The sequence below is a fragment of the Pseudorasbora parva genome, chromosome 23, assembly GCF_024679245.1.
Source record: "Pseudorasbora parva isolate DD20220531a chromosome 23, ASM2467924v1, whole genome shotgun sequence".
Classification (NCBI taxonomy): Eukaryota; Metazoa; Chordata; class Actinopteri; order Cypriniformes; family Gobionidae; genus Pseudorasbora; species Pseudorasbora parva.
Window position 1 is genome coordinate 14,666,036 of NC_090194.1, and position 16,957 is coordinate 14,682,992.

At 38.2% G+C, this 16,957-nt stretch overlaps 1 protein-coding gene across 1 annotated transcript; it reads left to right on the forward strand.

Annotated features, from left to right (window-relative positions):
* The first annotated feature begins 5,030 nt into the window (after positions 1-5,030).
* On the forward strand, positions 5,031-16,919 carry rasgef1bb (RasGEF domain family, member 1Bb). Its single transcript, XM_067433613.1, has 14 exons — positions 5,031-5,339; positions 8,770-8,950; positions 9,057-9,179; positions 10,907-11,044; positions 11,394-11,618; positions 11,739-11,813; positions 12,440-12,532; positions 12,834-12,936; positions 13,023-13,102; positions 13,765-13,860; positions 13,951-14,046; positions 14,133-14,256; positions 16,306-16,378; positions 16,503-16,919. The coding sequence occupies exons 2-14, from the start codon at positions 8,777-8,779 to the stop codon at positions 16,522-16,524; spliced, it is 1,422 nt and encodes a 473-aa protein (XP_067289714.1). The 5' UTR covers positions 5,031-5,339; positions 8,770-8,776; the 3' UTR covers positions 16,525-16,919.
* The last annotated feature ends 38 nt before the right edge of the window (positions 16,920-16,957 follow it).

Here is a 16,957-nt window from a genome sequence, read left to right on the forward strand (position 1 = left end):
AATGGGGGAACAGTATTAGATGTGTTCATCGGAGAGGCCGAGACAGACATGAATAGCTCACCTTCATGAGCGTGCATGTGAAATGAGGGTCATTAACACTTGCGGTGATGACGTCATCGTGGACATGGGGACTGCTGAGAGGGGGTACTGAACTTTTCTGTCGCACACAGAGGGCACCATGTTTGAAGGTCAGTGAACCAGGGGCTGAATCACTTTCTTACTGGAAAGCAGTGAGTCACACTCCCACCCCCATTATTCAAGCGTATCCTTTGTCGACCCAACAGATGTTATTGCACTCATCCTCAATGGCTTGCAGGTTTCATTTCCATTGTCAGATGGAATTTCCCTTAAGTGAATGTTTAGCATTTTTCTTGTTTCATTGTGTGTTGGTATAGAACAAGCAGATGACAACTAGGTACCATATTCCTAAGCTTTACTTATATTTTATTTTACTCTTGAATTTACTCATACAGATCCTTTGACTGTGGAAAGTTATAGGAAGCTATACACTCTTAGAAGAAAAGGTTCTATATAAGCCTTAAAAGGTTCTTTTGGCGCTACGTATTTGGAACACAAAGTTGAACTCCAAAGAACCTTTTATGCTAAAAAGGTTCTATAATGACAAGAAAGAACCCTTTTGGCACTTAAAAAGGGTTCTATATAGAAACTTTTAGGGGTTGCAAATACCTAGCACCGATAGAACCTTTTAAGGTTCTATATAGAACCTTTTCTTCTAAGAATGTAGTACAGCCAAAATGCTTATTTAATATGAAACTTAATATGCAGTTAAAAGGTCAGAACATTGCTTTTGTATGTTTTGCAGGAAAAAAACAGCAAAGGAAACTTTTTTGTGAATCATGTGCTGACGTAGATCTGGTTATGAAACTCCATTCTATAAAGAACAACATCATCACAGCTAGCTTGGAGATATAAAAGACTGGAGCTCCCAAAGGGTTCTGCTCTGTTGGTTGAGTCTTTGTGGGTGTAAGCTGAAGTTGTGTGTTTACCACATGTGATAACACCGTCCTTCTATAGCTGAAGCCCTGCAGGGGCCAGAAGGTTTCAGGGCTTCAGCGCCGTGGGTGGAATCCAACACAGGCTTCAGCTTGAAGCACTATTGCTGAGCTCAAGTCAAACTCTCACCATTAGGTGCCTCTTAACGGCGTGGGCGAAGCACATCATTCAGTGAGGGCCTCGCAGGGGTGAATTATTCTTACAGACACTTTGTGGAGTGGAGCTGAAGAGGTATGGGCTCGAAATGAAATCCACCTACTTATAAAATGAGACTTGCCTACCTCTGCATTGATGTAATACAAGGTTTATATAACACAAAACTCCCACTTAGAGTCGACCACACCCACAGAAATAAAAAAATATGCTGTTCTGGAAAGAGTGGGATGGCAGTGTTTACCATGGGAATACTGCACACAGCTACATTTGCCTAACCAATGATGTACATTTTAGGGAGGGACTAACTTTGACCAATGGCAGACCAGGAGAGTTTTCAGGAAACCTGTTCGAAACTAATAGCTGCATTCAAATGAGTGTTTAATTTTTCGAATGGCTTTTTGGTGAAATGCCTGAAATAAGGTCTGTGGGGGACAAGCTAAAAAGTTGCTAAATTGGAACAAAGAGGTTATCGAGGACATTAAACATCACGAAAAAAAAACCTACTTATTAGTCTGTTTTCACAGCCTCATTGTGTTCATACAGTACTTGTGCTATTCTAACTCATTCTTTTTCAGGGAAAATGTGTTTTAAATAAAGAAAGAAAGAGTTTAGTCAAGTCATGTGACCGTTGGGTAATTCTTCTCTAGCCTAAGTTTAGCCGTTTACTTCTGCCGATTGTATTTAGGCTTCAAATATTTATTTGTGAAGATGATCATAATGAACAAAATGCGTAAGAATCATAAACTTTTGTTGGTCACAGATTTATATATATTCAAAGCCTTTGTAAAAATGATATGGGTTTGTCAAGGGAAGCAGGGTGAGGATGCTAGTCTCGCGTAGCCAGACCTTCAGACTGACAGGCATAAGGTCTGGACTCTTTCGCAACTTTCATTGGCCAAGGATCGCCCAAGAGGACGTTCGTTTGACTGACATGTAACGCAGCTAATCACAGTTCGATTTGTTCCATGTTTTAAATTAGAAAGAGTTTAGTCAAGTCATGTGACCGTTGGGTAATTCTTTTCTAGCCTAAGTTTAGCCGTTTACTTCTGCCGATTGTATTTAGGCTTCAAATATTTATTTGTGAAGATGATCGTAATGAACAAAATGCATAAGAATCATAAACTTTTGTTAGTCACAGATTTATAATTTCACATGCACGCTCATGAAGGTGAGCTATTCATGTCTGGTTCGGCCTCTGTAATAGTTTTCAGATAAACACATCTAAAATTGTTCCCCCATTTTCCTGTAAATATGAACACTGCGCACATGCAGTAAACTCAATGTATTTTTAAGCAAACTGGAAAAACTCGGTTTTAGAAAGTACTAAAACTATTTGTTTCTTAGTTTCTTTGAAACTCTTTCGCAACTTTCATTGGCCAAGGATCGCCCAATAGGACGTTCATTTGACTGACATGTAACGCAGCCAATCTTGGTTCCATGTCAAGTTTAAAAGCATGAACCGCAAACTTCTCATACTTTAAAAAACAAACAGCTTTTAGCTGATCCTATAAGCGCTCATTGTCAAAGTTGGAAACACGACGGCATTCTTCTTCCAGAAGGAAGTTTGGTAGACCATTAAAGAACGCAACACACATGTCTCGTGAACATCCTGTAGAATTAAACCAATCAGATGACAACTTTGAAACTCATGAGGGGGGTATTTACAGAAAGCAAAGTTAACCTACCGTCACAAATACTTTGAACTCTCAGTTGATTAACCCATACCTTGCTTACTCGAGGTATGCTGGTTCCAAAAATGAGTCCCGGAGTAATGTCCCCTTGACTTCCCACTATTTTTTTTTACAGTCTTCCCACCCGTGAACTCGAACTAGATGGATGTACTCCCAGTTACAAGTTTTGACGTCACATAGCCTGCGAAACAACAATGGCAGCCCCTGGATGCGGTGTTTATAGAAGTCATCAAAAACCAAATTGTATATTAAAATAAGGTAATGCTGTAACGTTATTTATCAGCAAATGCTATGCATTATCAGCAGATTTTCTAGCATTAGCTAGTTTTCAGTCCATTGAGTGCAAGAATAAGTTAATACCAAATACATTTCCAAATATTTAAATATTGTAAAATAAAAGGCATAAAAGCTTCTCTTGCCTTATGCGCCATTTTTTTCTCCACCATTTCACTCAAATAACAAGGAGTAAGCACCTTACTTGTAAATGAGCACCGCACGCCATGCTTTGTTTGCATCTAGCAACCACAATTCCTTGCGCTCAGGCAGTTCGGCGTGACTTTGCCTGAACACTACAAAATCCTGAGTCGTGGTTTGAAGTCGTAACTTACAGCATTAGTTCAGACAAATCAGAGTAATGTTCCCGGTTAAAGGTGAACTATGTAGTATTTTTGCAGTAAAATATCCAAAAACCACTAGGCCAGTGTTATATATTTTGTTCAGTTGAGTACCTACAATATCCCAGATGTTTCCAACTATTTGTAAATTGTGAGAAAATTGCTATTTTAACTAAGGACAGGGACGTTGCAGCATTGCATTTGAGAGAGTCGCCTGTCAATTGCGTCATATCTGCGTTACCCTCGGTTTCGGCTTTTATTTGGCAGGAGCGCTTTACTCTTAGCAGTGTGAACAAGTGAACCCACGGAGTAACGTCATAACATCGTTTTAAACACACTTAAATGTATCTAATATGATAAACAGAGCTCCATTACCTCAAAATCATAACCGGAAGAGCGGATCTGTGCAGGCGCCCGGCAAATGAGTCCCGTCCCGTCATAATAAAAGTCCCGGTATTCGCAAGGCGGGTATTTGTTTAACAATCGCTCCAGCAGCTTTGCTCAGGTCCATAACACTCGGTCCTGCTCTGCTTTAGACTACAGTAACGTTAATAACCGCATGCATGAACGTGATTTCTGCCCGAGTCCTATTTTTCACCGGCTGTGATGAGAAGAGCACATCTCCCAAGATGCTGCGCTCACACTTTGCGTCATCAAACTACGCATTTGTTTTGCATAGGCGCCCTCCAGTGGACAAAAGCTGCATAGTGCACCTTTAACTTACAAGATATTCTCAACAGAGTGCCCAGAAATAGCGTGCCATTCGACTTCCTCTTCTTCTTTTGTTTAATGGCGATTTACATAACCTACTTAGTGCACATCGACACCTATTTGGTGATTATGCAATAATTTTTTCAATGTCTTATCTTTATTCCCTGAGAATAAGGTTTATATTGTTTGTTTGAAGCTAATTAATTGAATGCAGATCCATGTGTGTTCATATATAGCCTGTATATAATTTACACCTAAAACATTTCAACTTTATTTTGTATTCTAATTTTTCTGAATTATTATTATAACATTAATATTATAAACAGTTTATGTTGCTGATTATAAGCAGATTATGTGAGTTGCTATGGCTACTTACATACCCTGAAATTTACCTCCGATTTTGGAACTGGAAGTCGAGATTATCTGCTAATTTTCTCTTAAACATACCCGGGTATGTCACATAACCTGCTCTCTGGAATGGGGTAACCCATTATACTGAATATTTGTACATCCACATTTGATGACACTATGGCGCAGAAATTTCTTAGTTTATGCTCTCAATATACATAATAGTACCCTGTACATAATTTATAGCGATTCCCCGAGCCAAAATGAATGAATATGCATTTTTGGAAATAAAAACAAGTGAAGGGTGTGTACAGGCAGTCTTTGCAAACTTAAACCTTCAAAACAACCAACAGTTTTTATTTGTCAGTGGTTTGTGCGTCGAGGAAGTTGATGGACATCGTATTGGCCAATGAGATCCCTCGGAAATTTCAAGTTGTTGCTTCCTGCTTCTGATTGGCTAATCCCTTCCTTGTGGGCGAGACCGCATTTTCCGGTTTTCCTTCTTAATGCTTTCGGTGTTACAGGAATTCGATATTAGTTTCTCTCTCATGTTCGCTATCTGGATTATTAGTAAAACAATGGAGACCATCGATCATCACGAAGCAACCGCTTGCGCTACGATAACAATGAAGTGATTATTTGTAGCGCACGTAAAAGAAAGATAAGAAGACCTTAATCTGCGACCTTTCATTGTAAGAAAGCAACTTGATCTGTGGGTGTGCACGCGTTTTGGAGGCTTTTTGTTGGACTTCCTTGGATATCTCTATCGTCAACATTCTTTTGAACTTAGCGTTTTAATTTTGTGGTAAGTTCTGCAAATCACGGTTGCTCGAAAACTTTTAAAATGACTAACTTATGTCAGGCTGCCCTTTTGCTTTATAACTCTTGTTTTGTTTACATACTAAATATGTGCAATCAAACAATACTTTCTAAAACCTTCCTTCTAAAACCAAGTTTTTCCAGTTTGCTTAAAAATACATTGAGTTTACTGCATGTGCGCAGTGTTCATATTTAATTGTCTCTTAATTTCACTTTTTAGGTGTCAGAAGTGTTTTCTCTTCTAACGTTAGTCGGTCTGTTTAAACTTGTTTTCGTTCGCTTGTGTTGCTCATACATGTGTAAGTGACTGCACACACGGTCCATCTGTGATTTTCAGTCTGGTCTGATGAGTCAGTCAGTGATAGTTATTGAAGGGTAGATTCGTGTAATTACACTGACTATTGCACCGTCTGGTTACCATCTCCTTCCAACTTTTGATGAACTATCTGTATTTAGTCTATTTCAGATGGCCGTTTCTTAATTTTTCTCCCTGAATATGACCCGTTTCAGAGAACTTGTTGCAATAGCAATAACGTTGTTTACTAGTGACGTCTCGTTTAAAGGAGTATTTCGTTCAAAAATATAATTACAGTCAGCACTTTTTCGTCCTCGTGTTCTTCCAAACATCTATGGTTTTCTTTGTTTTTGATAAAAAGAATGTTAGTTACTGATAACCTCAGTTAACATTCACTTTCATTTAATCTTGTCTATACTATGAAAGTGTATGGTGACTGAGTTCTTTACAACATCTCGTTTCTACATAAGACACAAGGTCATACAGGTTTGGAACAGCATGAGGATGAGTAAATGATGACAGAATTGTAATTTTTGAGTGATCTATTCCTTTAATGATCGATGAATAAGCAACAAGGAAAAGCACGAGACTCGTTTATCAGGGAAGATTCGCACGCAACGTGATTGGTCAGTGAGTCACTGTTGTCAAAGAAGTATCGGTCAAATTAGATATTTTTGGTACGTTTAGAATTTAGAACGGTGTCTTTTAATCGCAAGCATTTCAGTTTCCATATGACTTGTTTTTATCTTATAAATAAACAAACAATTATCCCTTCTTTACTGTTTTCTCTAATCTAGTAGAAAGAACAGAGTCGCCCTGTCATATAGGATGCATTGGAAATGTTGAACCCAGTGAAGGAGATCAGTGGTTCAAGAAAAGACTCCTGCCATTAAACCTGCTTGACTGCAGGACTCTTCCTTAATCCAATAACAGTGTTTAGTGTTAAGAGTACACCTAGTATGCAGGAGCTTATGAGATTGCAGAGCAGGATGGGAAATAACCCATACCATCCTCTGTGGCTGGTAAATGCCTTTTTTGTAGTTTTTCTTCCAATTCAAATATAGAAACTTGAAATATTGCACAATAACTAGTTTGTTTGTTTGGATTGTACAGCTTTTTGTACAGGCCTACAATAGTCTTGTGAAATGCCATACAGGGGCTTTTTGTACGTAACTGGGGCACTTTTAGGAACGTTTTTGACATGAGGGCCCTGGGGTCCAACCTGAGAGAGGTTTGGGGCAGTTGACAGGAGTGCCACTTTCCCTTTTGGTGTTTTGTTGTCACTAACCTAAGGCTGGACCACACTAAAATATTTTTTAAATCTTCTGAGACCACCGACATGATGTAAAAAAATCATAGATTTAAGAGTTTTGTTCTTATAGTGTGTGGAGTGGTGCCATGTGTACAGGAAGTACAACACGCACTAAGATTCCTTTCACAAACAACTGTGAATTAGTCCCGACTGAACAAAATCGCAAAAGCTTGCGGTCAAATATGACTAGAGTAAACCAACGTGCCAGACGGCCAAGAAGAATTGACGATAATAGTGTTTGGACTGCTTTTTACGGAAAATTCATGGGAGGGGAGGAAGAAGAACATTTTTGGGATTAAGTCATGGAGGTTATGCTTCCGTCTTCTGTCAGCTCACTTTCTGATTGGGTATCGTTTCGGTCCACATGACAATCTACAAGAGTGTGTTTGTCCTTGGGGTTCCCCACACAACAGGATTTTTGATAATTAGTATTCATGTTAATGGATTTACCATTTTAGATCGGTGCGGCCCTGATGATTCAATCACTCTTAACACACCTCACACCACAGGAAAATCTGATAAAATAATCTGTAGAATCATCAATATGATCGGGACTTTACCTAGGCTTGTCAGAAAGGGATGATTGACCCTTTTCACGCTCCTGGGTTTCTCAGAAGCGGAAGTCATCATCGTTGGGTAAATTACTATAGTGGTGAATAAGAGAATACATTAAATATTTTTTGTGTTCCCTTTTTCTCAAATAGCAAACAAAATCTCTGCAATAGTGTTTTTTCACAACTTTGAAAAAGATGAAGAGAATAGAGAGCGATTGATAATGGCGTACTTTATTATAAAAGTACATACTTGTGTGGGTTAAATCGATTAATCGCATCCAAAATAAAAGTTTGTTCATATAATGTGTGTGTGTATAGTCATGTATAAATATTTGTGTGTGCGTATACACAGCACACACACACACAATAAATATATTTTGAATATATAACACATTTTTCTTAAATATATACATGCATGTGTGTGTATTATACCGTATATGCATACTAATTATGCACAGTACACACGCATTATGTAAACACAAACTTTTATTTTGGATGTGATTTAATCACGGTTAATCTATTTACTAGTACTTGCGTTTATTTTTATTTTTTTAGAAAGGTAGTTGTAACTTTTTATCTCACAATTGACTATTTCTCTTTCATTGCGAGTTGATTTTGTTTCAAAAGTGACATTTGTTTATGGTTTCCATCTGAGATTTAATAATCCATTAGAAATAAAAGTGTTATAGCCTATACATCACATCACCTGTGATGCCCTTTTTTCTGTTTTTTTGAGGGAAGGGGGTGATAACAATGTAATGTAAGGTGGGAAGAGAGAGATTTTTGCGATGTTGTATACATACAATCTCTACTGAGGTCTGTTTTACTCTATAAATAACAAGGAGAATATTGGGGGAAAACAGAAAAGTCAGAATTCCGAGTTTATATCACAATCCTGACTTTTTCTCAGAACTGTTAGATATAACCTCGCAATTCTGCGGAACATTTTTTTTATTCCATGGTGAAAACAAGCTTCCATATGTTTGTCACCCAACAGCGACTGAACTTAAACATGATTTTCTGTGATTCCAGTCACCAAAGTAAAATTCTAGCTGGATGTTTTATTATTTGTTTCAAGCAGACAGTGATATGTTTATTTAAAAAAAAAGTTTGCTGTCACTGTGTTGGTGGAAATTAGTAGATAAACTGCTTGGATGTACCAGAATTCATCTGGTGGTGGGTGTTCATTTCACACCTTTCAGAGAGATGCTGCATTCCAACTTTTTTACTGACTGACTAATGTTTTCATCCACAGGTCCAGCATGCCACAGACAACTCCATATTCAAGCAAATTCAATCCTAGTTCTACATACAGTCACCGGCAACCGGTGGAGGAGAACTATGGGGGTTTGCACTATCGTGATAATAAGCTTGTGGCTGGCTCTCTGGAAGCCCTGATACAGCTCTTAGTCCCTACTGTGGACTATTACCCTGACGTAAGCATATACAGCCTTTATACTTTCCTATGATAATTATTATAATCTCTCCTTGCACGGTAAATGTCAAGTTTGATTGACACTTGAGGTTTTTCTTGTGTTTCAGAGATCATACATTTTTACCTTCCTACTAAGCTCCCGTCTCTTCCTGCATCCTTTTGAGCTCATGTCTCGTGTTTGCTACCTTTGCGTGGACCATCAGAGAGTTGGCGACCCACAGACGGATAAGGTACGTGCTGTAATCTTAGGAGTGGGCAGTATGACCAAGATGTTATATCACCACGAGTATTTTTACATCACAATATTTGTTATCTTTGCTGAAAATGCGACTCAGATGTGTTGCGTAACCATGTGGTAATGTCTGGTTTTGGATAATCCAGTGAATTAGACAAACTTCACAAGTGAAAGGTACTTGATGGACGCGCACCAAAAGATAAGACTATTCATAACAAATGAATGAATAAGTCTGGCAGCAGCGCAAAAACAGCAGCACATTATGTAACGCTTGAACAAAAGATTCAAAGGAGTCATGCATAATAAAGCAGCCACGTGTAAACTATTTTTAATTTAGCTGATATACACATACATGTGACAGTGTGACAACTCATGAATCAGTTCTATACTAATATGCCAAATTGCCAGCACAAGGAGTGACGTGACGCTTCAAAACTCAATCAATCCCATTAGGTGTGTGAATCTTTGGATTCATAGTAGGGTTATTGTAGTAAACTGAAACTAAAACTTTAAAAAACACTGAATCATTCATCCAGTAATGAAACAAGTGAAGTCTTTGAATTAGTATTATTTTTTTAAATCAGTTTGAATGAATGATTCAATGACTCTCGAAGGAAATAAATATTGTGCAGTAATTAAATTTGGTCTGATTATTACATGATGTCTGTTCAGAATTGATACAAAAAAAATCAAATTTATCCAGAATCGTGCTGCTCAACTATAAAGACCATAGACTGTAAAAAAAAAAAAAATCTGTTCTCTGGAAAAAAAAATGCCGTTTGGGGGGTAAAATGTGTGTTATTTTGGCAAGGTTGCCTGCTAAAATTGGCATTCCTGGTTCTATATCACATAATTGAGGTTGCTTCAACCCGTGGACATGGAAAACAACCAGCAGGCAAATCTGGAGACTTGGCAACACAGTGCAGTTGAGTTCTGTTGACATTTGACAACTAATGTAATGTCACTTCGTTGCTCTGATTGGTTGTTGGTCTATCCAACTGATGTCTTTCCTGGTTCGGTTGAAACGCGCCCCCATAATCACAGCCCAGTGGATCAGTATCAGATCATATTCTGACTAGAATTGAGTATGACGACGTCAGGCTACTACAATGCTAAAATAACACTAGTTCATAGCAAATGCATTCAGTTCTCTGTTTTTTAATTCAATATCATTATTATTATTTTTTTAAATGCCTTTTTGTTGAATTATTTAAATACTTTCTTTAGTGTATCTTGGGTTAGAGAAAGAAACCGAAAAACTACATCGGACTGTTTATTGCACCAGAAAATGAGTTAAGAATGTAACGAGAGGGGCTTCCCACACTGAGGCAAGCTAGAAAAAGTTGACGGACGGATGGATATATATATACTACAGAATTGTGATGTATTTAATAACATGATTATTAAACAGTTCAAATGGTTCACAAGTCATATTTCAAGATTTTTTTAAATTGTTGCACGAGTCCTCAAACTAATATGTATGTGTGCGCATACATGCACATACATACACAAATCGAATTACTCCATACACCATAGTATAAAAACACATTTCAACTGTTGCATGCTATATACCGTCATACCACCCAGCTTTTCTTTGACATACACACCTGTGCATGTGCTTTTAACTAAAAGAAAATGTTCTTGACCATTGTTGAGTATTTAGTAGCTGTTATTTGCAAACTGAAGATGATTCAGTGCTGATTGTCCTGCTTTACTCAACAGAAAAGAATACGGGAAATAGCACCGAAACTCGTGCAGCTGCTCACAGAATGGACCGAGACCTTTCCGTATGACTTCAGGGATGAGCGCATGATGCGCAGCCTCAAAGAGATAACCCACCGCCTTGCCTTCGGAGACGAGGTCAGCTGAGATGATGTCATTCTGATGATTGCTTCATGATATTGTTTTTCTGTCAACTGAATTGAATTTTGACTAAATGAATGACTAAATTCTAAATGGTATTTGTATGAATATATTGATATATTGGACTGCATGACATAGGTTTGGAGCCAAATGCAAATGCGTTTGTGCATCATATTGGATTTGCATGTACGTCATTTGGCTCCAAATCCTTTAACATATTTCCTTTTTGCACAAGCTGTGATATCAACAACACGGCTTAGTTACCAAATGTTATTTTTGGCTTTAGAGACATGAATGGATATTATAATGCTGACACTGGAAACCGTTCTGTTGTTTTTTTGACTAGCTCTCACGGAGGGCCATGCAGAGACTCATTCAGCGCCTCTTACGTAAGCTGACCACCCTCGGACAGTATGAAGAGTCACTGGCGACATCCAGCACCACCGCCGCCGCCATGGACCGACCGGTCGCCCTCAAGTCCAAGCAGCAGTTAGTACGCAGAGACGAGTGCGTTTTGAACCTGTGCGACGACCCTTTCATTTTCGCCCAACAGCTGACACACATCGAGATGGTGAGTGAAGGCAAGCTTTAATCTGAGTGGTTGTCAGTACTGATGATATCCACATGTAGCATCAGTTTCTGTACTTTATGAATTCAGTCTTCAAGCTGCTCTCTTGTTTTCCACATGTAGGAGAGACTCAGCTTTATTGGCCCTGAAGAGTTTGTTCGAGCATTTGCTCAGAAAAGACCCTCAGACAACCATAAGGTATGCGGGTCACACATCTTTAGTTTATAGGGTTAGTTCACCCCAAAAAAAAAAAATCTATCATTATTTACAGACTCATGTCCTTCCAGAGCCTAATTGAGGTCTACGCAACTACCACTTAGGCGCTTTAAAAAGTTCATAAAGAGATCGTAAAACTAATCCATATGAGGTTCTTTCATTGTGTTACGCAGCAGATTTGAGCTTCCGCAGGAACCAATGAGGTTTGTTCTCACCTGCCAAAGGAAGTACAGTTGAGCTTCTGTTTATGTTCAGTGATCCGTGTTTATATGTGAATGAAAGCCTAAATTCAATCAGTCATCACAAAGCGATCGAGTCTCCTAAGTAAATTTTGATTATCCTCTCGATTCATATGGGTTCATTTTAAAGATATCTTTATGAACTGTTAGAAGTGTCAAAGTGGTAGTTGCTTAGCTGTCAATGGAGGGACAGAAATTACTCCAATTTCATTCAAAATCAGTAAGTAATTAAAGACAGAATTTAATTTTTTTGGTTAACTAGCCCTTTAAAAAATTATGCAAAACACAGTAAAAAGATGGAACTAGAATGGCCACAGATAGGGAAGACACTTGATTACTTTCAATGACAATTGAACTTTTATTCTTCAGAGTTTCTTCAGCAAAAGAAAAGCAAGTAACCTGGAGGCTTATGTTGAATGGTTCAACAGACTGACCTACCTGATAGCCACAGAAATTTGCATGGTGAGTACACTTATCTACTTTGGGGGGGAAAAGCCAACCAAAGCTAGCAGGCGGAAATTGTATATTTTGTTGTTGACACCAAAGGTTGTGCAACTACTGCCATAAATGATTGTGTATATCTTGAACCTGTGCAGTTCACTTTGTTACTTTTGAACTAGCCAATTGTGTTGGATTGCCCCTTGATTTCCAATGCAAAATCTGCATCCTCAAGCAAAGCCATTTGAGAACCACTGCTGTATGTAGTTGACTGTATGTTTGGATATCTTTGACATTATGCTGCCCTCTGCTGGTTCATCTTCAGCCGGTGAAGAAGAAACACAGAGCAAGAGTGCTGGAGTTCTTCATAGATGTGGCACAGGAATGCTTCAACATCGGCAACTTCAACTCGTTAATGGCCATTATTAGTGAGTACATTCATATTGAATTATTATTAAATGTATTGATTTGCATTGAAGTGACATTACATTATTATCAATGTTTTATTGTGTAGCTGGGATGAACATGAACCCTGTATCCAGACTGAAGAAAACCTGGAATAAAGTCAACACAGACAAGTTTGACATCTTGGTGGTAAGAGAACTACTAGGAAGAAAGAAAGAGATGCAGTTGGGGTCCCAACAGAAAAGAATAAGATGTATTTAAAGAGGACCTGTTATGCTTTTTGACATTCAACCTTCTTTAGTGTGTAATCTTGCTGTTTGAGCATGAAAAAGGTCTGCAAAGTTAGTCACTCCAAAGGAGTTATTCTTTATATCAGTGCACACTGTTTCTAAAATCCATTGTCACAATATTAAACAGAATAAAGGGGTAAGGCCTGGTTGAGTTAGTAGTGTGTTAAAACTTGCCAGTTATGGTAAGGGGCATGACATTTGCCAAAAACACTTGAAATAGCTGACCAATCACATCACGATGAACACTCTGGGCCAGCCAACCAATCGTGCAGAGTGTGCTTTTCAGAAGGAGGTGCTTTATAGAGACAGGAACTAAACAGAGCGTTACTGACAGATATTTCAAATATCTAGTATGTCAAATAGTAGACCCCAAAGACGAAATCAAGACTGAAAAAGTGTGTAATAGGTCCCCTTTAAGAAACTGCACTCTTTCTTGGTTACTAGTCAAAAAAGTTTGTCACAATGACTGATTTTTTTTTTTTTAAGTCTTTTGGACTTTAAACTATACAGACGTGTTTTGAATGCACACAGTTCATTGTATTGTTTGTTTTGTTGTTTTAGCACCAAATGGACCCATCTAGCAACTTCTACAGCTACCGAACTGCCCTGCGTGGAGCAACTCAGAGGTGTAGTACAGCACACACAAGCCAAGAAATGGTAATTTTGTGTTTCAAATCTCACATTTTCATACATTTACATTTTAAATAAATGATAATTTAATGTGAACTCACTCTTCTTGTCTTTTAGATCGTTATTCCATTCTTCAGCTTGTTCATAAAGGATATCCACTTCCTTAATGAAGGCTGTGTCAATAGATTACCTAATGGCCACATCAATTTTGAGGCAAGTTGGCATGTTTTGCTAATACTATCAGTTGGAAAGTTGTTGCATTCATTAATAATAATTACCTTTCTTTACTCATTTTACAGAAATTTTGGGAGTTGGCCAAGCAAGTGAGCGAGTTTCTGTCCTGGAGGCAGGTGATCTGTCCTTTTGAGAGGGACAGGAAAACCCTGCAGTATCTCATCAGTGCACCGGTGTTCAATGAAGATGGTGAGCATTCACTCTGTGCTACTTGGACTTATGGGTGTAGTCAGGGATTTTCTGAGAAGCGTTGTTGAAAGTGGATTGGACTGAGCAGTCACACAGTGTGTCCAATTTCTGTTATTACCCTGTTGTTATTTTTTTTTTTTACACAAACTGTCATTTTAATTTCCTTTTGGCTTCTGCCCCATCACAGGAAGGAAAGACTAAAAGAACATTATTTGACACATTATAAAATATAGATATATATTTTACTATTTATTATAGTTAAAGGAAGTGTATGTAAGATTGTGGCCAAAACTGGTGCTGCAAGTGTATTCCCTCTCCCCCTCCCCCCTGACTCGAGGTTGCCAGATAGGCTGCAGGAACGTTTGTAGCTGCGGCTCTGGTAACTAGAGCAGAGCTGGCAACCCGGGAGCCGAAAAACACTACTGACTTCGTGATTGGTCGATAGGTGGAGGGTGGAGCTTCAGGCCAAAACACAACATGTCAACATCAGCATCAGTTGAGGGCTGCAACAACAACTTTTAAATGACAATATCCTGGCCGGACTACTGTTGTCAGTGATATAAGTATTTGAAATGAACATAATTCCTTAATGTCTAGTGACATATCAGGGCCATTTTATGATTAATTGAAATACATTTCTTTCATACAGTTCCTTTAACAAAAACTAAAACCTTTAAGAAATATATCTTTACTTGAAAGAAATGTTAAAGGGTTAGTTCACCCAAAAATGAAAATTATTTCATTGATTACTCACCCTCATGTCGTTGGACACCTGTAACACCTTCGTTCATCTTCAGAACACAAATGAAGATATTTTTGTTGAAAGCTGATGGCTGAGAAATCATTCAGTACATTTCCACTGACCCACTCACAAGACCCATAAAAGGCCCTAAAGACTTAGTTACAAAGTTCATCTCCCTACAGTGGCTGTACAATAATTGTACCAAGCGGCGAGAACAGTTTTTGTGCGCAAAAAAAATCAAAATAATGACTTATTGTAGATAGATATTGTCTTCCGTGTAGGTCTCGGGCGTGAACTCACGCGATAGCGGCGCTCCTCCTCTTCCGGGTCATGTATTCGCTATGATTCGAACGGCGGAGCTGCGTCATATTCTCGCGCATGCGTCGAGTTCACGTCAATAATTTGGTGGATTATATCGTTATTTTGATTTTTGTGCGCACTAACTATTTTCGTCGCATTGTACAATTATTGTACAGCCACTGTAGTGAGATGGACTTTGTAACGCCGTCTTTAGTGCCTTTATGGGTCTTGTGAGTGGGAATGTACTGAATGCCAATGGAGGCCTTTCTGAAGCCTTTCTCAGCCATCAGCTTTCAACAAAAATATCTTCATTTGTGTTCTGAAGATGAACGAAGGTCTTACAGGTGTCCAATGACATGAGGGTGAGTAATTAATGAAATAATTTTCATTTTTGGGTGAACTAACCCTTTAACTGACAAAATAAAATATTAAAAAACTTTAATTTTTTAATTTAGTTATTAAGCTGTTATTTAGTTTCATAGTATCTCAGTGATACTAAAATAACACTTGTGTCTGTAAATAGTTAGTTGGGCTCCTAAAGTTTCTAAATGCACTCCTAAATTTTCAGCTTAGGAGCACATGTATTTCTTGGGGACAAAAGTAGTAGGTGGTGTGCTACCGATGACTTGCAAACTCTCGTGTTTTTAATTATATTGTCTCTTCCTTCTTTTTTGGTGGAGCATTGCTTTGATTCACTTCAGCTATGATAGAGACATTTTGCATTTTAGGGGTGGAGCAATGAAGGGATGGGTGTGTTTGTTTTTGGGCTGATTTTAAAATATCAACAGTGTTTCTCGGAAATGGCTTACTGTGTGAACTAGATGGTGAAATGGCTGTATAGGTGGTTTTCAAAAAGGAAAGGCCAATCACACACCAGTATGCAAATAAACAGAAGAAAAAGGACCAATTGCTAATCAGTATGCAAATGTTAAAATATCACATACTAAATATATTTTTGGGTGAAGTATTTGGGCTTGCAAAATTAATATATTTGTGTTGTGTTACAGAGCTCCAACTGGCTTCTTATGAGAGTGAAGGTCCTGAAAACAACCTGGAGAGGGACACTCGTCGTTCGCTCAGGTCTGAACTCTTTTCTGAAGACCCTCCTTCCAGACTTGCAGTTGTCATTTTTAACCAACAATGACCTGCCACTAGTATATATGAAACCTCAAATTCATTTGGCTTTTGTTTCCCATTGCTCTAGGTCGTCCCTTAGTAGAATGTGAACGGTGAATTTGGGATCATGTCCTAACACTAGGATTTATGGCACTGAAGACTTTGAAGGACTTTTGTAACCATTACACTTTTCTGTGGTTTCATCGCTGAAATTGAGGCTGGATTCTCATTGTAACAGTAACACTATGCTAAAGGAAACATATTCATCTCATTTACCTCAAGTACCTTAATGAAATGTGTTCTAAACATGCTATAGATCTCCTGGGTGAATTAAGAGCATGTCGCTGGCTGACCTGTTCTATTACATTGTTTTTGTTTGTTTGTGGTAAGTGGTATTAATAGTTGTGAACATATTTGTTACAATATGAAAATATATTTTTGTGTGTATTGTAGTTTCATGTGATCAGTGTACATGTTTCCCTATAAAGGATCTCTGACAAACTGATTCTTGGGTGGTCACTATCATTTTCCCTAATCTATTTT

Excerpts from the sequence above, each read along its gene's own strand:
- rasgef1bb (XM_067433613.1), top strand. The coding sequence starts at position 8,777 with ATGCCACAGACAACTCCATATTCAAGCAAATTCAATCCTAGTTCTACA. Across the intron at positions 13,861-13,950 it reads CACACACAAGCCAAGAAATG|ATCGTTATTCCATTCTTCAG; the intron begins GTAATTTTGTGT and ends CTTGTCTTTTAG. Across the intron at positions 16,379-16,502 it reads GACACTCGTCGTTCGCTCAG|GTCGTCCCTTAGTAGAATGT; the intron begins GTCTGAACTCTT and ends CCATTGCTCTAG.